The sequence below is a fragment of the Hippocampus zosterae genome, chromosome 12 (assembly GCF_025434085.1).
Source record: "Hippocampus zosterae strain Florida chromosome 12, ASM2543408v3, whole genome shotgun sequence".
NCBI lineage: Eukaryota > Metazoa > Chordata > Actinopteri > Syngnathiformes > Syngnathidae > Hippocampus > Hippocampus zosterae.
In genome coordinates, this window is record NC_067462.1 from 8,113,130 (window position 1) to 8,133,403 (window position 20,274).

The window sequence follows — 20,274 nt, forward strand, 5'->3', positions numbered from 1 at the left end:
GACCATTTACAGAAACGTTTAAAACAATCTATATTTAATTTGAAAACTTATATTAGAATACAGAAAAAGGGTATTTGGAAGAAGTCAGTACATGTGTTGCTCAGCTTTGAAAAGGAGATCTTTGATGGGAGCATACAAAGACCTGTACAACCACACATTAATTACATGGATACCGTCTGATGGTCTAGTATCGATCACTGGCCTCTAAGGAGATACTATGAGCTACAATCAACGGGGTTCATACATGTCATTAACAAAGCTTATTTACCTATCAGGAACCTGGGTTAGGAAAACATTACCTTGCTGGTGCCATCATTTTGTAAACACGACCAAGGTGTTACACAGGCCGCTCATGAGAATTCCTTAACTGCGGAATGCAAAATAATTAAAAGAAAAAAAAAATCTAACTAGCAAATAAGGTCATGTAAGCAAGCTGCCTACAAAACAGAAGGAAGCCACCTCAATTGAGTGAGAAACAGAAGAACCATTTGAACGTCTGCACCAGACCAAAATATAAACAAACAAAACGCATGATGGAGCCCCATCACAGGATGCCGATTTTATCAGGCCATTGTGAATTCATGGCAGCCTCCTTGAACAAATACTTTGACCATTGGTGAACATTAAAGATCGTGCTGCCATAGAGAGAACAGTGGCGTAGCGACACAAACATTTTTTTTCTGTCGTTCTCCAAAAGCAGTCTGTTTTTGTTTCTCATGGGATGGCTTAAAGAACAATGAGCTAAATACGCAACGACTTGAGCTTTTAGGTTAGGTCGCACGCTACAGTTCCCGGGACAAAACCCTGCCCGAGAACTGCGGTGCACGTACGAGCGATTCAAGAGGCAAAAGGGGGCACCTCAAGCACGTCTCCCCTCATTCTTCAATACTCATGTCGAGCCCTGAGAAAGCCAAACAGAAAAACAGGCGTGGGAGAGAGAGGGGGAAGAGCAAAGACAAGTGGAGGGTGCAAGACATGTGTTTGTGTGTAAGTGGGGAAAGGGGGGTGGGGGGGGGGGGCACGACGGCAGTTCTACGTTCTCATGTTGGCGCTTTTGAGACACTGTGCTTATTGGAGTGACAAGGTGTACACAGGTTAGTCTTCGTCGTCATTCTCGTCGTACTCATCCTCGTCGTCGTCGTCGTCGCCCATGTAAGACACCGGCGTCTCCACGCGAGAGCCGCTGTAGTGGGAGTCGTTCGAGCTGGATGCCATGGTGCCATCGGGGCAGCCGTCGCTACATAAAGGAGGAAAATGGTTAAAAATAAACGGAAGGGACAGATCTCACTTTTATAGATGCTAGCTAATGACAAGAAAAAAAAACTGACTAAATTAGCGTGTTTTTGGATTTCTTTTTTTTTTCTGTCTCGTTCATGTGAGACATGTGCCTGACAGGACTTATTCTTTTTATCATTATCGTTCCAAAGACATGCTTTTTAGGTGAAACTGAAGATTATAATTTGTTATATGTATCAATGTTCATCTATTTGTATGCTATGATGTAAGGCTAAGTGCGGAAGGCATCGGCTGGTATGAGATTCTGATGGTATGAGGAGATGAGTCACAGTACTGCAATCACAGCTCCAATATGCAGCATTTTGAAATTTGGAGGGTAGTTTTTTTTTTCCATTGAACCAAGTGTTCTTTGTTTTTGGCACATTATTAAAAATGAAGGGAAAAAACAACAACTGAATTTTCACAAGTAAAATCCAAAGTACAACAGTTAAATTTATGAGTATCTACTCCTCTGCTTTTCTTGATATGGTAACGTCAAAGTGAAAAAGAGCTGGCGTTAGCCGTGCTATTTAGCCATGTTATCCGCCCTCAGTAAGTCAACACTGAGAAGGCGGGGAGGGGGAAGCGAGCTGACTCCCACCTGGCTGTGTAACGGGCTCCATTGGCCGAGGACCCTCCAGTGATGTAGACGCTACTGATGGGGCCCTTTGCCATCTCTAGAGAAGGAGGAGAGCCATCATTTTAAAACCGTGAACCTCAATGTGAAGTAGGAGCAAACGTGTGTGTGTGTGACTGACCGATCACGTAGGGCTCCAAAGCTTTGGGCACCAGGCTGCGTGCGACTTTCAAATCCTCCGGAGAACACTTGCCCACCTCCAAACCACAAGCCATGCCCATACGCTTCAGCACCTCAATGTCATCGTGGATCTCAAACATGCTGTCGAAGTTGAACAAGTACTCAAACCTGCCAATCAAGAACAGAAAATCTCTTCAGCAAGCGTTGAACGGGAAACATGTGCAGCCAATGTGTGTGTAGTCACGACGTGGCCTACTTGTCATTGGAGATGCTGCAGTCAATGACTGTTTTCTTGCTGGTGTTGACGATGATGAAGGGAAGGTGTATGATGGAGTTGGGCGGCGGAGGTCTGTTTGCCTGCTGCTCACTCTGCCTGTTTCTCTGAACCAGGTTCTTGAAGGCTATTTGCTGCAACAACAACAACAACTTGCCTTGAACAAGTGAACATGGATCACTGTAGGTATAACGTTCAACGACAAGCAAATGCACGGTTCATTATTCGATTGCTTTCAACACATTACATTTGTTATGAACCGTAAAACCTCTACTATTGATCCCCAGGTTTAACCCCTGCAGCGAGGCCAATGAGGCAGCCCGCCCCCTTCATTTTTGCCATGTGAGCGAGCCAGCAGTAGCTCATTGTCAGCTTCAGTGGCTTCGATGCAGATTTTTTTTTGGCTCGTTTGTTATTAAATACCTGCAATAATTAATGTCACGGGCGTAACGAGGTGTTCAGTGATTTCCATCACAAAACACGGATGATTACGTAACATTTGTCAACTCTGGTACAGCTTGGTGGAAACATGGCTCTCAGTCACTCCTACCTGTAGTATGAGCTCCTGAAGCTGCGACTGTTTCTGTTTGATCCTTTCCAGCCGCCTCTGTCGCTCCACCTGCCATCGACAAAAATAATACTTCTATACAAAGGAGGCAACAGAAATGACATGCGGTGAGACTTGGAAGGAAGGCGCATAGCTACCTCGAGGTTTTGGCACTCTTGCGCCGAGTTGGTGGGCAGGCCGATCCACTTGATCTCTTTCTTCTCTTTGGAGATGATGTTCATGGCCATGAGGACGTTCAGGGCGTCGTACACACGCCGCCGAATGTTCTTCTGGTCATATACATGCTAAAAGAAAAACATCAGCAAGATAAAGAGAACCTTGTAGTTTCCACCCGTTTGTGTGGTGCGTGGGTGTGCATCATTTTGCAGCAGCAACTCTCACCGAGTCGTTGGGTGACATGAGGTTGTCACCCGAGCTGAATTCTGCCACCAGCTCATCTGCCACCTCGTTGTAGGTGGTGACTCCCTTCTTCTGCACCTTCTCGCACACTTTCATGGAGAAATGCCTCAAGCCCTTCCCATTCTTCTCACCTTTCTTACCACGCTTCCTGCAAATAACAGTGAGCTCACTGGTCCATGCTGTGATTTGCCAAAAGAAAAAAAAAAAGAAAAGAAAAAATAATAACTCCTCAACGTGCTTTTGAGGACTTACCCTGATGACCAAGGAGAGGCATCAGAAGGTTGAGTCTGAGTCAGAAACTGGGAATTGGGCGTGTGTGGACTGTTTACCAGTATAGTGTTGGATACCGTTGGCCTCTGGGGTGTTCCAATTACCTGGAAAAGAAAGAGGGGCAGTAATATCCTTCTCAATCACATTTCTTCAAATCGTGGCCAGGTGTGTTTAGTCACTCCGCCGCAGAGTAGCCGATGTTTATATGAAGTGGATGACAAACTTGTGGCAAGGCTTTTAATACGTTGAGCAATATCTTCAAGTTAACAATTTCTACAAACCCCAATTCCAATCAATTTGGGCCACTGTGTAAAACGCAAACAAACAGAATACTGTATAGCGATTTGCAAATCCTATTCAACTAATACTTAAATACACTACAAAGAGAAGTTATTTCATGTTCATGCTGATTAATGGGACTGTTTTTAATGCAGAGAACTAGTGAGGAATCTTAAAAAAACAGTTTGCGATTTCTTCATCTCCCATCCATATTGTCATCAAGAGACTCAGGAAATCTGGACAAATATCTCCAAATAAGCGGCAGGGCTGAAAACCACCACTAAATGCCCATAACATTTGATCCCTTAGGTGGCATACATTAAAAACAATTTGTGGACTTGGCAATTAACATATCAATCCACATCAGTATTTTGAAGGTTGAGGTATTGTCTTACTGAAGTACTTGTAGCAAGGTTGACGACATCGCTCGTGCTAGAACTCAGGCACTGTGAACGTAGGCACTCGATTCCTTTTCCAAGGTGATAACTAAGCTGATTGTCACAATGTATAGATTACATGTATGTAATGGGATGATGGATGCAATCCTGCTGACCGTAGCGCTTGATAAGCTTAGGATCAACGCCCAGCTATTTCTCCCGCCAGGTCACCTCGCAATGATAAAGGAGGGGGCTTACACAACAGCGAGACGTGACAGAAAGGGCCGGCGAGCAGAACATAATATCATGTGTGATGTATATGTGTCTGTTTTAGCTATGGTGAAGCAGGTGTGGGAGAATTCATGACAGGACTTTGTGCCAATGAGGACTTACCATGTGTGGCAAATGTTGCATGTGTGCAGCAATATTCACATTGGACGGCCCAAGCGTTTTGGGCAGGAGCTGTTTGGCCACAGGGGCGGTGGCAGGCTGGACAGCAACCAAAGACAGGACACCTAACAAGACACATGAGAGAGTGAGCAATGAGTTCGTACTGTGGTTCCAGCTCTGACAGAAGAGACAAATAGAGTGGAACCAAAATGATGGGGCGAACCGATAAATTTGATTGCAGGGGGGGAAAAAAAACAACCCCCCCCCACATGTTCTAGCAGTAATTCAAGTACAAAACAAGGATAATTGATACAGCCATTCATTTTACATTTCTATTTTTCTAGTGTTATTGTCGACTGAAGGCGCTTGCGTAATTGGGTCTCATCTCGAAGCCTCATAATTGCAACATTCCTGCCTCCACAAAATATCAAAAGGCCATCTGTCGGTGTGTTATTACATTCTGCTTTTATTAATTATGTGCAGCGTCAGAGGAGCACAGGTCTTGAATGACAGAATGCATGACAGCGGCTGGAACGCTTCACTCCAAAGTGCTGGGTATCAAAAATAAACAAATAACATGGCTGGCGAGGAGAATGTTTGGCTTTAGAGCGACATGAATAGTGATATATTTATAGGGCTTCAGAGCAGTTGTCAAGTAGAACAAGTTGTTGGAAAGCCAGATACTGAGTATAATCACGAAATACAACTCATACTGTATATTTTAGTGCGTTTTACATTCACATCGCCACTATTGCGTTATGTTACAGTGAAGTCAAGGGACCCTAGTGTGCAATCCAGAACTTTGAGCAATTATTTTCAGAGTCAAAAGTCAGTAATTACAACTGCACAGCTAGGTTTTTGCACAACTTTTGATAAGTATTTTCCCTCCTGAAAAGTTTCATTGAACTCTTAGTTGTAATACTTCAACTTCAAAGGTTCCAGTGGATGTGTTTTTCTTTTTAAAGTATAATTTAAAGTGTGATGTACAAACTCTGTTCAAAAACAGCGTCTACCTTTGCTAGGGCTCAGATTCTGATCAATGAAAACCTTCAACTCTCCATTTGTTTCCATTAGACCAGCCTGCGAAGGACAGAAATGTTAAATAATATCCCCTCATAATCTAATCAGACAAAGTAGGGCATGTCTTAATGTCATGACATGAGCATGTAGTCACTTACATCTTTAGCCATGATCCCAAAGGACCGGGGAAGTTGAGCTTCAGTTGGAAAGGAATTTCTTCTTCTGTTTCACTATTAAGACCCTTAAGAGAGAGAGACAGACAGACGAACTTTAAAGTTCCACAAAAAAGAAAAAAGTTGAACATTTGCATAGACACAGAGCCCGTGAAATTGCGGCATTAACCTGATTTTGCATTTTTGATAGAACCCAGCCAATAGCACCAATATGCTATTTCCTAACTTCTGAGGAAATAGAGGCACGACATAGGAACACCGCTGGTGTGTACGGGAGTTCTGCAATGCCTGGACACGAATGTGAAGCTCAACAGCAGCAGACGCTAACATATTGCACCCAGTTGTGTTGAAAGCGACGATCACTGTCTAACAAGTCTATTCCCTGTCACACAAGACACGAGAATCATTTGCTGTACCACTGTATTCATTATAAATGAATGGAAGACATATAATTTGATATATTGCATAATGATGGTGTCACATATATGCAAACTTTCCAAATTGTAGATAACCAACGTACGTATTACCATGAACCGCATGAAGGAGAATTTACATCTTCCAAAACTAGTACACCTCAATTAGCAAAGTGGTTTATCCCAAGAAACAAAGCTTATTAAAATACATACAGTATATGACACATATACCTATTAAAATTACTGCCACTACAAAATGGTTGAGTTATTTGTCCCAAAAACATGATGTGCCTGATGGAGGATCAGTCACCTATTTCACCTCCTTATATCTTGGAACAATACAAATTGATCCCAAACCCGTTTTGGATCGGATTACACGTTTGGATCCCCGCTGATAAGAATGAACCCAGTGTAGCAGCATAGAATAGGAAGTTAATAACTTTTGAGTGGTTAGTAGCGCACAGGGCCTACTTGAGGTGGAGGAGAGGTGGCGAACTTCTGCTACAGGTCTTCGCAAAACATCAACTTCACGTGCAACAACAAATATGGACACAAAAGTAATATCACGGCGTGTATAGGAGTAGTAGCGGCACGCTAGGCCCGTATCCCCCCCATCGAACTACTCTTTTGTTGAGGTGCGGCTAGCTAACTGATACCGCTAACCCACCATGGCTGGATAGAGCCCTGCTGCTAGCTAGCGAGCTAATGCACGCTTTGAAAGAGATTATGGGCGAGATGGGTCCCGTTTTTCGCCCCTCGGCGTTTCAGTGGAGAAGTCCGTGATCCGTTTGGGCTAGCGTTCGGATGAAAAGGGGGAGTCGAGCGGGCGAGATTGTGTGCACTTACGAGTGTACTAGGGCTGCTTCTTCGACGGCTGCCGTTGTTGTTGGCATTTGAGAGCGGAGGAAGAGGAGGTCTAAATCCTTAGCAAACAGGAAACATTGCGAGCAAAGTCAAACTATACTTTGGGGAGCATTGGGTTTTTGTGAATAATTTCAAATTCACTTAATGTTTTTATTCGCAAGTACGACAGAAAGACAAAAACACACTGCGTGTGACATGAAATTGGTCAAGACTTAAATCGGTCGATGCGGCGTTGATCGTAATCGTCATATGCACACCTGTCAACGGAAAAATAGTGGCCAATTCGGTGACCGCTACTCTATCATCATAATGTATTTGCAGCAGTCTTACGCGTTCTGCATGCACACAACTTCCTGATTAATTGATCATTCATTTTCGCTTAACCGAATTCTACACTACTTTGTTTTCGAAGACTTTCAAGCGGCCACTGTTGTCTTGCAATCCTTGCCGATAAAGAGGCACGCATTCGAAACTCTAAAGTTCACAATGAGGACACTTTTTAAATGTGAGGTGCTTGTAGAAACTAGTCTCCGGTACACAGTGACAACTGCCAACATTGGTGGCTTGGCAATTACTGTGGTTGTTAGCAAGTTGCTAACTCGCGGTCACCAATGAAAACCACCGGCGCTTTGTTAGCCGACCACTAGCAGCTAGCGGCCGAGCTAAGCACAGCTGTCATCGACAAGACCACCGGAGTTAGCTTTTCAAACTCAGTTGGCGGTCTCACGCCGAGTTGTTTTAGAACGTCCACACAGCCTCCGAGCCGTGTCACACATAAATATTTCGGAGGCGAGGCCAGAGACGTGTTAAAACACGTGCTTACCGGTGCACTCCACAAGTTAGCAAGCGTCGTGAGCTTCTTCTACCACTCTCGGCTAACCTTGCTACTGCAGCGCGACTCACAATCTGATCTTGGCGGTGTCTGGCTTCGGTTGTCTCTGATTGGTCGCCTTGCGCAAGACGAAAGCAGAGCAGTCAAAGTAGCCACGCCCACTATCTAAAACGACGTTCCAATTGGATGATGCACAGGTTTGATATTGAGGACACTGCCACCTGTTGAAAAGGAGGTGATAAAACAGTATGGTAGTTTCGATTGAAGGCTTTGCTTTGACAAGGCTAAAGGAGACAATTTGGGGTATGCGTATGTCAGATGTCATTTCAATTTCACGATTCTACTTTTTATTCAGAAACCGTTACTATACACGGTAAACCTACATCATTTTCTGCGATACCATTTTTCTCCCGTTCTCTCTCTCTCTCTCTCTCTCTCTCTCTCTCTCTCTCTCTCTCTCTCTCTCGCTCTCGCTCTCGCTCTCTCTCTCTCTCTCACGCTCTCTCTCTCTCTCTCTCTCTCTCTCTCTCTCTCTCTCTATCTCTATCTCTCCCGCTCTCTCTCAACCTCTTGAGAGAAATAAAAAGGACGTACGTATACATAAATATACAGCAGGTCAGGAAGGAAGAAAAAGGCAAATATCATCAGGTGGAAGGAAAAAGCTAAGGAAAGAAGGCAGAAAAGAAAGTTTAAGTGATGGAAGAATAACTGCATGAATAAAAACTGGTGGAATTAATAAACTGAACTAAAAGCATAGTGAATAAAAACGTGTGACCGAACGGAAGGCAGGAAGGAGGGAAAATAGGAACAAAGGAATGTCAAATACTGTAGTGCATTTCGGCAAAGACTTTTGCACAGTACTTTATATATTACTTGTGTCATGACCCTATGTAGGTGGTAAACTGGTTAGCATGCCGGCCTCACATTGCAGAGGTGTAGGATTCGATTCCAGCTCCAGCCTTCTTGTATAAGTTTGCATGTTCTCCCTATGCCTGCATGGGTTTTCTGGTTACCTTTTATTCAACAGTATTTGAGGCACATAAGTCTTGCTGTTGTCATCGTGTAATGATCCTTTTTGAGTCCCTTCATAGTAAAAAAAAAAAAAGAAGTAAGTCTGACAGTGACAGATATAGTCTATCAGCAATATTCTTGTGTGCAGGCGTCCACACTTGATGCGGAGTGCATTCTTGCAGATAAAACTAATCTAAACCTGCTAGCAACAAAACTTGCTGAGCAGGGATGCAGCGCTGCAGGCATCATATTTGACTATTAACTGCAGGACAATATGATGTATGAAGACCGTTTAAATGTGTCAAGCATCTATGTTATTATTTGTATGGGAGACACTGTACTTTTTATTTCCTAATTTAAAGAAAGCATACACATTAGTTCTTAATATTTACTTATTTGTTGTAAGTTATTCTTTGTTGTAAGTTGATATATATATTTCATTTCTAATGTTATTACAGATACAATGTTATGAAGAGGTGTACGAAAAACAATTGCATAGACAAATGATAAAATTTTTATCCCGGTTGGCTAGCTGGTTGGGGGAAAAATGTTTGTTTCTTAACGTGTTTCGCGCTGAAATGTAAATGTGTTTACTAAAATACAATACAATAAAACACTGTCAACCACATGAGAATTCATAAAGTTGCGCCTTCCGCAGGTCGCTTCCACGCATGCGCACAACGAGCGGCTCACAAACTGGTGAACTAGCGGGTGTGAAAATGGTAGGTAACCAAAATAAACACATTCCCCCTCTCGTCTCGTTAACCGCCGCGATGTCTTTTAATACGCGTGTCACCGTGTCGCTTTACTATTAACGCTCGGGTCGCGCCCAATCTCCACGTTGACCAACGAGTGTCGTTCGGCTTGCTTCTCAACGGAAGGTCAGTTGATATTTTGGGGGGCAGCAGCAGCTAGTTTAGCAACACAGGCAGCCGCAACGTCCCCGTGTTTGTCTGTCAAGCATGCTAACGTAGCACAGGCTCGGCCACCGTAGTTATGAACCTGGAACTACGACACGCATGCAAGCGCAAGCTCACTGACACAATTGCGCGCATGTTATTAACGTCAACAACAGACCGAAGCTAAATAATTGGCGTGGAGCCAGTAGCTCGGCCATGCTAACCCAGCGATTCCCATTCCCACCACCGCTATTCTTTTGCCTTTGTTATCCCCCGTATACAGAGCTCGCCATAACGTAATAATGCTTATGACGGTCCATTGTCACTTTACCCAAAACATGATGAGCGGCCTGTTATAAGCGTATAATAGAGGTGGACAACCTGCGGGTCGTGGGCCTCAGAGCTAAAAACAAATACCACTTCTTGGGAGCTGTTATTAAAACCTCTACAAATAGTCAACAGTAGCTCCTATTACATCAGTCATGTGAGGGCCTGCACTTGGGATCATCCTAAATGTTGCAGAGAACTAGGTCTCACTCACCCCATGTGCCCTGAATGCCTGTGGACGCCGTCCTGTGCGCGCTCGTGTGTCTATGCGCGCTGCTCTGTCTTTACCTGGTGTGGGCGCTGTGGGGCCTGCTCGCCACTGACCGCCCGTTTGCCCTGTTGCCCACGCAGCACAAGCTGAAGTCGTCGCAGAGGGACAAGGTGCGGCAATTTATGTCCTTCACGCAGGCGGGCGAGAAGACGGCCGTTTACTGTCTCACACAGAATGACTGGAAGCTGGAGGTGGCCACCGACAACTACTTCCAGAATCCGGACCTCTACTGCAAGGAGTCCATGAAGACGTCCGTTGACCGCAAGAAGCTGGAGCAACTTTTCAACCGGTACAAAGGTAGGGATGTTTCAGTCACACTTGTTTGACACCTGAGGCCAAGTCTAAATCTTTGGTCTTCTAGTTTCTGCTGATAACAAGTCCTGACCTTAGTGATACAGGCAAAGAGTACACATCCAGCTGAGTGATTTCACATTGTTCTCTTGCCTCCTTGTTGCTCCAAATAGCATCAAAGTCACACTGACCTCTGACCTTTACCAATACACAGGGGTTGTTAAAAAACATTAAATAAAATTCAAAATCAGTGATCAATAGCACATTTCACACACAACGTAGTTGAATCTATTCCACATACCCATACAGATCCCCAGGATGAGAACAAGATTGGCATCGAGGGCATTCAGCAATTTTGCGACGACTTGATGCTGGATCCGGCCAGCATCAGCGTTCTGGTGGTGGCGTGGAAATTTCGCGCCGCCACCCAGTGTGAGTTCTCCAAGAAGGAGTTCCTGGACGGCATGACGGAGCTGGGGTAAGCCGCTCTGTGGGAAAGAAGGTTCCGTGTCTATATATACAATAGAAATTAAGCAACAGCAAGTGGCTCATGTATCGCCGTTACATTTGTATAGCATCAAGGCTGCTATGTTGTAATTGAACCAGGAGGTTTAATGTTCGGTGCCTATACCGCCTTGTAGGTGCGACAGCCCCGACAAGCTCAAAGCCCTTTTGCCAAGACTGGAGCAGGAGCTGAAAGACGGCAGCAAGTTCAAGGACTTCTACCAGTTCACCTTTAACTTTGCCAAAAATCCCGGCCAGAAGGGTTTAGGTAAGTAGAATCACTCATGCAGGTGGGTGGATTTAGGTCCACGGTGGGGCGGCAATGATAAAAGTCCTACTCATATGAATAAAATTGAAAAAGGCATGTTACAAGAATAAAGTCAGTTTGAATAAGTTTTTAAATCATGGGAACAGGGCGGCCTGGTAGTCCAGTGGTTAGCACGTCGGCTTCGCAGTGCAGAGGTACCGGGTTCGATTCCAGCTCCGGCCTCCCTGTGTGGAGTTTGCATGTTCTCCCCGGGCTTGTGTGGGTTTTCTCCGGGTGCTCCGGTTTCCTCCCACATTCCAAAAACATGCGTGGCAGACTGATTGAACGCTCTAAATTGTCCCTAGGTGTGAGTGTGAGTGCGAATGGTTGTTCGTTTCTGTGTGCCCTGCGATTGGCTGGCAACCGATTCAGGGTGTCACCCGCCTACTGCCCGAAGACAGCTGGGATATGCTCCAGCACCCCCCCGCGACCCTAGTGAGGATCAAGCGGCTCGGAAGATGAATGAATGAATGAATGAATTATGGGAACATTTTTGGGGGGAAGCGATGGTATTACAAGGAAAAGTACAATGCATGATCAAAAACGCTTGTAATTTTGAGTAAATTCTAAATCATGAGGAAAAAATGCCAACGTTGCCAAAATTTGACTAGATTAATGTCATGATTCCCATATTATGGGAGTAGACTCTTAATTTTGCTCGAAAAAAATCTAAGTAACTTTTCATTAAAATAAAAAAATGAAAATAAATGTAACATTTTGTTTTTTTGTTTAACCTTTGCTGAAAGTCCAACTGTATTATGTTGTCTTATGGCATCAATTTGAAACAGAAACTTCAGATGACTTCTTTGACTTCTTCCACTTTTTTTTTCTTTCCTGCAGACTTGGAGATGGCTGTAGCTTACTGGAATCTGGTTCTTTTAGGAAGATTTAAGTTCCTCGACCTTTGGAATAGATTTCTTTTGGTGAGTCGAAAATCTATGGAAGCAGCGCTGTTGAAGCACAAATAATATTAAGCATATTTTGGCGACGGGTCGTTTCAGGAGCACCATAAACGCTCCATCCCAAAAGACACTTGGAACCTACTGTTAGACTTTGGAAACATGATCGCGGATGACTTGTCCAACTACGACGAGGAGGGTAAGAGTTGAAACTTCAATGTTGACAATGGGCAAAAAAAACAACCAAGCAAAAAAATAAACATTTTATGAGGGGTTGCTTAACGAAAACGGATTTATTACATGTATATTATTTTGTGATTTTTTTAAATGTGTATGCGGGTGTCCAATGTAACATATTTAGGCTCGTGATGAATTTAAATTTTCTGATCCATGTTATTTTTTCCTTCTAGGGGCGTGGCCAGTGCTTATAGACGACTTTGTGGAATTCGCTCGACCGATCATAACTGGAACAAAACGTAAAACTCTCTAAAAAAAAAAAAAACAAAACCCCAAAGAACTGGGAAGGAGAGTATTTCTTTTACAGAGACTTCATCGGGATTTTTTTGAAGGTGGATTATTGTTATTTTTTATTTAAACAATGGTGGCCAACAGCAGCACTTAGAGGAGAGTGCAGAGGAGGGACATTTCCGGATTCATCTGGGCTCCTCCTGCCGGATCCTCGGAATCCTGTGAGCGCACTCCGCTCCGGGATGAACACTGATGCCGCGCCAAGACGAGCGTAAATGGACTGGAAAAGAAAGGACAAAGGAGTGCTCAACACCAGCACCACAACTTGACCGTACATACTGTATCTATTTACAAAAGAGAATTATATGAAGCATAATATAAATATGATCCTGTTTATAAAGCATCCTTTTATGTACTCTTGAAGATGTCTCATGGGTTTGATGTCAGTGTCGTGTGTCACCTTGAGGCTGTGATTGCATCTTCGATTTTGGTACTTGCTATGAAATGTCCCCCCCTGCCCCCCAAAAAACAGCAATATGTTCTGATTTCCTTTGCCCAAGGAAAGTTTTGTCTAAACCGCTTGGAGTGGGAAAGGGCTTTCGAAAGTGTTTAATCATGTCTTGAATGGATTAAGGCAAAACGGAGCACCTCTTGGCTGGGAACAATTGATTAACTCTCAAGTCTGCTGTTCAGAACATTTAAGACCAATCAAATAATTGAACCTGAGCAGCGTTCTTGATACTTTTTAGACGTCCCACAGCAGTTAGGAGCTATTCTGAAGCTGCATTGCAAAATGAATGATGAACAAGCCTTACCAATTATACAAATGTTTTTTCTGTTCACTATTATTTACAGGTAGAGACAAATGAACATTCATGTAAGTACAGTATATTGTTACGTTTAAAGATCAATAAAAGCATGAGTTTTTCCATAATATGGATTTAACTCCTCTATCAGTGGTCCTCAGACTTAACACCCAAGTACTGTACCGTGTTAAAAAAAATACTGAGCTCTCCCAAGTTCCACTCGAATGGCCTACATGAAAAAAAACTGGGTAACTTGAATTTTGAACATTTATAACTTCATCAGCTATGCTCCGTAATATAAAGTTCAGAAATCTGGGGAAGTCACTGCATGTAAGCGGCAAGGCCAAAAACAAACGGGGCAAACTAAGACCAACTTTCAAATCACTTTTATTGACCATCGTTTAGAAAACATCTCAAACAATTCATTAAAACCAATACACAAATGAACGGGTATTCAGATGAGGAACAGTAAACGATACGGTAAACCAAAAATGATCAGTACCATTACATAATGATGCATGTTTACATACAGCCCTGTACAAAAAATGAGAAAAAACTGCAGGTACCTCTGTATTAACATTGCATGACATGTTGCAGCAGGGAAGGCACTAAACAAGGAAAACAGTGATGTAAGCGTTTTGGCCACTTGAATTTTGTAAGGGAGTGTAACACAAAGTGGACAAGTGGTGTGAAACAGAAAACTACTCTTCAATAACAAGGTGAGGAAAGACAACGTGCAGATTTTCCAGGATTTGTGGTAAACTAGGCTAAACATGTAGTCAAACATTTTGAAGATATAAAGTTTATGAAGTTACAAGGTGGACTAAAAAGAGAGCCTTTAGGCACTCGCCCCGAAAAAAAATTGGGGCGGGGCGTGCATTTGACCAAATTGCATTTTTGTTGGAAGACAAACACTGAAATTAATCTAACATGATTTAATGCAAAACAATGTGTTTGTCAAATAATGGTGGAGGTTAAAAAGCCAACCAAAAATCTAATTGGACCCAGATGGGAGCCTTGTGGCACTCAACCAAAAAAATTAAAAGGATTGACAAATTTGCTAATAGGGGAAATTAGTACTCATTTAATTGAGCCCGAACCCAACATTTATGCTGATCTTGGTTTGTGATTAAAAACATTTTTTTTTGTCAAGGTAACCGCTAAAAGAAGTAAATAGAGGGGAGGGAGCCTTGAGGCAAGCTGCACAAAGTCTGATTTAGGGATTGGCATTTGGGTTATTTGTTTTGGGATGATTGTGGGAGCTGACAGATAGATGACCACAGTAAGGTTAGGTTGTTTTAGCATAAATCCTGAGTCACATTAGGTTAATTGACCATTAATTTTCCCCATTATTTTGTCAAATGGCCACCACCTATTTGTCTTACAGAGTTCCTCAGGGTTGCCAGGTAGGTCCCCTTCATTTTTAGTTGAAGATCTTGACCTCCAACATGTGTTTGTTTGATCACCACACTCAGGCCAACAAAATGCAAGGTAAAAAATGAAGACAAAAAAACCTAAGGGGACTTAGACAAAAATGTGCTTTGTCTGGGTAGGTATTTAATAAAAAGTGCTTAATCTATAAAAGGGAATACCAACACTCAAGATATGTAGTGTAATTATTCCTGAAGTAGTCTAACCTTAGTGTGGTAGTCATGCCAGTAGGCAGTCGCATGGTTTAGCTGCTGAGCTGAATTTTGCTAATCCTTTTATTATCAGACCAGTCAAGCATTTTAACACCCAAAATCCAGTTTTCTCAAACAAATCCCCCATACCACCTCCAAATGAGTCCAATTCTGCAATGGATGCAAGAACATTGCCACCGGCCATTCCTGAGACTTCACAATCATGACTAAACAAGCAGGCTACATTGAGGTACCTAGCGAGAGATCGTGAATACTTGTAACTGAATGTAACTGAGACGTAGTGTCTTCACCACAAGAAACACTAGTTATTGTGCTATAAATAAACAAAATCATTACAGGTTGGCACCCAAAAGAAGCAAGAAGTGGCCTGAAATCCAGTAATTCCCTTTACAAAATGTATAAATACAACACAGCAATGAATCCTTTGCTTTCTAGATATTTCCTCACAAATCTCACAACATCCCTTTTATTATAATAATTTAGCTTATGCATCCACCAGGGTTAAGGATACAGGAGTTTGTGGCATGTTAAATGTGAAAGTGGTTAATAACGGAGAGAGAAGGCTCGGGTTACATGTGAGCGGATGCCACCTCAGATGGTCTGGTAGCCGGCATGGCTCCTCCTCCTGCCAATGAGGTAGGCAACGAGCACGATGAGGACCAGGCCAGCTAGGGCCGCCCCGACCACAATTGCGATCAGCATGTCGTCTTCATCCATCTGGCACTGCTCAGCTAAGAGAGAGAGAGAGAGAGAGGTTAAGCGTTTTTTTGTGTGTGTGAGAGGGGAGGGGGTGACAATGAAAAATGGAGGGCATGCAAAACGATTGTGGGGAAAATTGACACTTGCTCGAGATGGTTTACCTTTGCCAAACTTGTTCTGAGTGAGGCCAAAGGGCTGCACCTGCAACTGGAAGGTGTTGATGGACAAAGCCGGCACCACGTCAAGCGTCTGCTCCACGCGGCACATATACGAGAAGCCCAAGGTTCCGCGAAGGTAGTCCAGGCTGCTGTTACGTGCCAAAAAGGGCTCTGATACAGGACACAGAACGGTTTTATCACGACCACTACTTTGACAACAGAGTTAGCACAACAAAGATTAATTTCGGAAGAAAATTAGCACTGTACAAGCAACCAAAATAGAAGGGGGGGGGGGGGCAGTTATTTTTGTCTGCATTTGCATTTCTTCAGTTTACATGGGTGTACCTAATGTTGTGGCCAGGAGACTCACCTTTCATGTCCGGCCAGATTGCTGACAGAGCAATTTCACTCATGTGGTACTTATTGGACGTAGTGTTCTGGAGGGAAAATAAGATGCAATTCAAGACGTTCACTTCTGCACTTTGCTGCCGACTTGTGGCCCTTTCACAAAGCCCAATAGGCACAAGTAAGTTTCGAGAAACTTACAAGAGTGAAGAAAAAGGTCAGATTGGTTTTATTGGCGTCCGCCGAGAGTCGCAGCATGGCGCTGTCTGCGTCACATGACCCGGAGGCCTTTGTGGTGTTGGGCTCGAGGTTGACGACATCCTGCACCGTCTGCAGATGCAGTGAGATGGACCGTGAAGCGTTTTACACGGAGAAATAAACAAGGGTGTGTACCAGCACCTGGTTTAAGGATGCGGAGCTGAAGCTGATGTTGAGCTGAAGGCCCATGTACGCCAGCAAGCACACGCTGCCATTGGTGCCGGTCACTTGGTAGTGCCCCGTCTCCGGTCTGCCAGGCTCCTTGTGTGGTGCCTCAGTGCTGGGGGGCGTCACAGTAGCCAAAGTTTGGTGCAGGACCACAGCGGCTTCAACCACATCAAACAGCATGTACAGAATGTTACATAAATCCATTCTTTCATTTTCAATACCGCATTATCTTAATTGCAAAAATAAAGTCAGAAGAATACAGCTGATATTCATTCATTCATTAATCTTCCGAGCCGCTTGATCCTCACTAGGGTCGCGGGGGGGTGCTGGAGCCTGTCCCAGCTGTCTTCAGGCATTAGGCAGGGGACACCCTCAATCGTTTGCCAGCCAATCACAGGGCACACAGAGACGAACAACCATCCACGCCCACACTCATACCTAGGGACAATTTCGAGCGTTCAATCAGTCTGCCACACATGTTTTTGGAATGTGAGAGGAAACCGGAGCACACGGAGAAAACACACGCAGGCCCGGGGAAAACATGCAAACTCCGCACAGGAAGGCCGGAGCTGGAATCGAACCCGGTACCTCTGCACTGTGAAGCCGACATGTTAACCACTGGACTACCGGGCCGCCAGCTGATATTTTTTCAGTAAAGAAAAAAAAAAGGGGGGGGGGGGGTTTATGAGAATGCAGATGCATAATTTGACCGCCAAAATAAATAATTTGACAAAATATAACATTCACAAAAAACTAAATCCTACGAGATAGGGTTGTTTTGTGAGAATAAAGTAACAGTGGAAGCTTGATTCAGAAATTCTGCATCACTTTTATTATACCCACAAAATTCTCAGTTGTGTACTCTGTAATGCACAAGGCCCTTTGTTAAAACTATGTATAACACAAAGTTTCAACAATTATTTCATATTTCACCATCATTATATTGTATTATTTAAGCCTTTAAGTAAATATTATGGGTGAGTCTTTGCAGTCTAAAAGTATTGAACATTTTCTGCGCGCTCTATCTTCTTTCAGCCATGCCTCATGGAAGGATATAACCTAAGGATCCTGACCCCAAAAATTGTACGCAGTTGGACTAAAACGATAATTTTAAGTGGATAATACTCAACATATTGTTGATGAAATATTTTTAAAAGCAAGAAGAATGCCATATTTAAGGAACTGGTAGATGTCTCGTCAGCGTCAATAAACTTCAGCAGCAAGTCAATATCTGTATGATTAAAACACAAAACGGTTTTGTACTGGGCCTAGTCCAGACTTCAAAAGCTGTGGTATGACTTTAAAGTGGTTGTTGATGCTCAAACTCTCTTGTTGATGAATTAAAGCTAATCTGCAAGTTAATAGTTGGCCAAAAATATAGCCACATATTTGTGAAAGACTCATTGTAATTTATATAAAACACATCATATAGTTTTCTAAGATTAGGGGGTAAGTCATGTTCCCACACAGGGTTAAGTAGCATTGAATCGCAAAAAAAAAAGATTTTTTTCATTAACTGCTGCTTTGTGACATCAGTTATGGTCTCACCCCCCCCCTGCCCCCAATAAACCTCCTCGCCACGAATGCAAAATGAGACGAGTTCATGAAAAGTGATGTTATTAACATAACGCTAATAGAGCGTGCCTAGGTGTGTTTTTAACCATTAATGGTTCCTTTTAAAAACGTCGAAAAAACTACGTTTCAAATAATGTTACATATAACTTGGTCACGTGGGTTATGTTGGTAACCTTCCATACTTTCGTGGCGTCCACAAAAATGTGTTTCGTTTACCTTTGATAAATCAATACATACCAAAAATAAGATGCACGGTAAATGTCGGCCACCGTGTCTGGACACCGCCAGTGCTCGTCATGTTTTTCTCGTAGTTGGTGGCGGTCAGATCTTTGTCGAAAAAGAGCTCGACGACAACAACTTCAGCTAACACAGCTAGTACGCTACCTGTCTGTATGCTAACTTTAGCATGAAGATAAGGCTTGGAGAGCGGTTGAAAGCCCCAGGCACTGATAGAAAAGCTCCCAAAGTCCAGAAAAATGAGCAAAGCCGTTGCGTTAACGTGTTTCTGCTGCAGGGTTTAGGCTGCTAGACTTGGAGTTGGCTTTAATGAAGCGCGGCCAAAGAAAGATCAACACGATCATGTGACCTGTAGTTATACAAACGCCTCCGTGGTCACGTGACAAGAAGCGCCGGTTTCTTATTTGACGACTAATATATCAATCAACAGAACTGCGTTCGAGAGGAGGCCAACAGTTAACTTGTGCCCAAATTTATTTTTTAACGGACAAACGGATCACGTTAAAAGTGGAAGAGGTTAAAAAAACGGAACAAAATATGTATCCAATTTATTTTAACCCTAGAAAACCCAAGAACCCTTTTCTTCTTTGGAAAATGATGAATTTTACATTAAATGACTGCGATATGTTCACTGAACACCAAAATGTTTTATCAAATATTTAATGGTTTAATCCAAATTTCGGGTTAGGGCCAAATTTGACCCTTTGGGATTTAAGTGTAGCATTTGAGTAGCAGAATTTTTGGGGCCCAATTTGACCCCGTGGGTTCTCCAGGGTTTAAACCGTTTATTTTCATAACTATTTTTTATGCATTTAACCACAGGTTGAAACATGAACGTTTCGCTAAAAATTGTTAAATATTTTTGTCACAATAAATAATTAAGCATATATAAATATAATAGACAACAAAAAAGTAAGATTAACATACAGTATATACAGAAGATTCTTTGCATCCTAATATAAGCATTGTTAATTAACGTTTATCTTGACATAAGAGCAAGCTTCTCTCATTCCAATTCAAATAGAGGACAGTAGTGCTGTCCGACCAACTTTAAAAGGTTTCCTAGCTAGAAAGAAATGTTGCCTAACTCCTAACAACTGCAAGTGTGTGTGTGCTGCAAATGAAGCAAAAATAAGGAATGCAAAGATAACATCCTCGTATTGAGTGATAGAAGTTTTTCTCTGCCACATCTTCATGCACTCCTGACAAGATTCTTCTGGGATCCTGTGCACCGCCGTTGACTCGTCACACCCATTTTGATGGCATCTGAATCTTCAAAACGGGTCTCTTGATGACGCTCTTGAGCTTGGGATAGAGGAATTTTCAAACTGAGCCAGGTCAAGGATGTTGCCCGAGTAGTTCGAGATGCTCTTCTTGGCCAAGAACTGGACCCTCAGGCTGTTGTGATCAAGCATGTTGTCGTGGCCAAAAGTTGTCTTGCCACAACTCTTGCCTCTTCTTGCACACTGAACAAAGTAAAAGCTGCAGGATCTCTCCTTAAACATACCGATTGATCA

General features: G+C 43.1%; 3 protein-coding genes across 6 annotated transcripts; 1 reads left to right on the top strand and 2 right to left on the bottom strand.

Moving 5' to 3' along the window:
* Positions 1 to 17: 17 nt before the first annotated feature.
* Positions 18 to 8,024, bottom strand: LOC127611601 (transcription factor Dp-1-like). The gene is made up of 13 exons (XM_052082271.1): positions 7,883 to 8,024; positions 7,042 to 7,118; positions 5,768 to 5,850; positions 5,603 to 5,669; positions 4,593 to 4,714; positions 3,526 to 3,647; positions 3,256 to 3,421; positions 3,012 to 3,158; positions 2,857 to 2,925; positions 2,289 to 2,440; positions 2,034 to 2,200; positions 1,877 to 1,952; positions 18 to 1,237 (listed from the first exon to the last, which is right to left on the bottom strand). The coding sequence occupies exons 3-13, from the start codon at positions 5,777 to 5,779 to the stop codon at positions 1,096 to 1,098; spliced, it is 1,242 nt and encodes a 413-aa protein (XP_051938231.1). The 5' UTR covers positions 5,780 to 5,850; positions 7,042 to 7,118; positions 7,883 to 8,024; the 3' UTR covers positions 18 to 1,095.
* Positions 8,025 to 9,542: 1,518 nt separating this feature from the next.
* Positions 9,543 to 13,802, top strand: dcun1d2a (DCN1, defective in cullin neddylation 1, domain containing 2a). 4 transcript variants are annotated; one of them, XM_052081416.1, is made up of 7 exons: positions 9,543 to 9,624; positions 10,480 to 10,696; positions 11,000 to 11,168; positions 11,332 to 11,462; positions 12,342 to 12,424; positions 12,503 to 12,599; positions 12,811 to 13,802. In XM_052081416.1, exons 1-7 carry the CDS (start codon positions 9,574 to 9,576, stop codon positions 12,888 to 12,890), a joined length of 828 nt encoding a protein of 275 aa, XP_051937376.1. In that variant the 5' UTR covers positions 9,543 to 9,573; the 3' UTR covers positions 12,891 to 13,802. The 4 variants fall into 4 exon arrangements, with proteins under 4 accessions (XP_051937376.1, XP_051937378.1, XP_051937375.1 ...); XM_052081418.1 differs by lacking the exon at positions 9,543 to 9,624 and adding an exon at positions 9,631 to 9,783; XM_052081417.1 differs by lacking the exon at positions 9,543 to 9,624 and adding an exon at positions 9,834 to 10,386.
* A 243-nt stretch (positions 13,803 to 14,045) lies between these two features.
* Positions 14,046 to 19,123, bottom strand: LOC127611105 (lysosome-associated membrane glycoprotein 1-like). Its single transcript, XM_052081419.1, has 6 exons — positions 18,758 to 19,123; positions 16,919 to 17,103; positions 16,721 to 16,849; positions 16,545 to 16,611; positions 16,178 to 16,345; positions 14,046 to 16,048 (listed from the first exon to the last, which is right to left on the bottom strand). Exons 1-6 carry the CDS (start codon positions 18,816 to 18,818, stop codon positions 15,909 to 15,911), a joined length of 750 nt encoding a protein of 249 aa, XP_051937379.1. The 5' UTR covers positions 18,819 to 19,123; the 3' UTR covers positions 14,046 to 15,908.
* Between the last annotated feature and the right edge of the window lie 1,151 nt (positions 19,124 to 20,274).

Excerpts from the sequence above, each read along its gene's own strand:
- LOC127611601 (XM_052082271.1), bottom strand. Across the intron at positions 1,953-2,033 it reads TTTGGAGCCCTACGTGATCG|AGATGGCAAAGGGCCCCATC; the intron begins GTCAGTCACACA and ends CTCCTTCTCTAG. Across the intron at positions 1,238-1,876 it reads GGAGCCCGTTACACAGCCAG|CGACGGCTGCCCCGATGGCA; the intron begins GTGGGAGTCAGC and ends TCCTTTATGTAG.
- dcun1d2a (XM_052081415.1), top strand. The coding sequence starts at position 10,357 with ATGCCTGTGGACGCCGTCCTGTGCGCGCTCGTGTGTCTATGCGCGCTG. Across the intron at positions 11,463-12,341 it reads TCCCGGCCAGAAGGGTTTAG|ACTTGGAGATGGCTGTAGCT; the intron begins GTAAGTAGAATC and ends TCTTTCCTGCAG. Across the intron at positions 12,425-12,502 it reads TTTGGAATAGATTTCTTTTG|GAGCACCATAAACGCTCCAT; the intron begins GTGAGTCGAAAA and ends GGGTCGTTTCAG.
- LOC127611105 (XM_052081419.1), bottom strand. The coding sequence starts at position 18,818 with ATGACGAGCACTGGCGGTGTCCAGACACGGTGGCCGACATTTACCGTG. Across the intron at positions 17,104-18,757 it reads TACCGTGCATCTTATTTTTG|CCGCTGTGGTCCTGCACCAA; the intron begins GTATGTATTGAT and ends ATGTGGTTGAAG. Across the intron at positions 16,850-16,918 it reads GCTCCGCATCCTTAAACCAG|ACGGTGCAGGATGTCGTCAA; the intron begins GTGCTGGTACAC and ends CTGCATCTGCAG.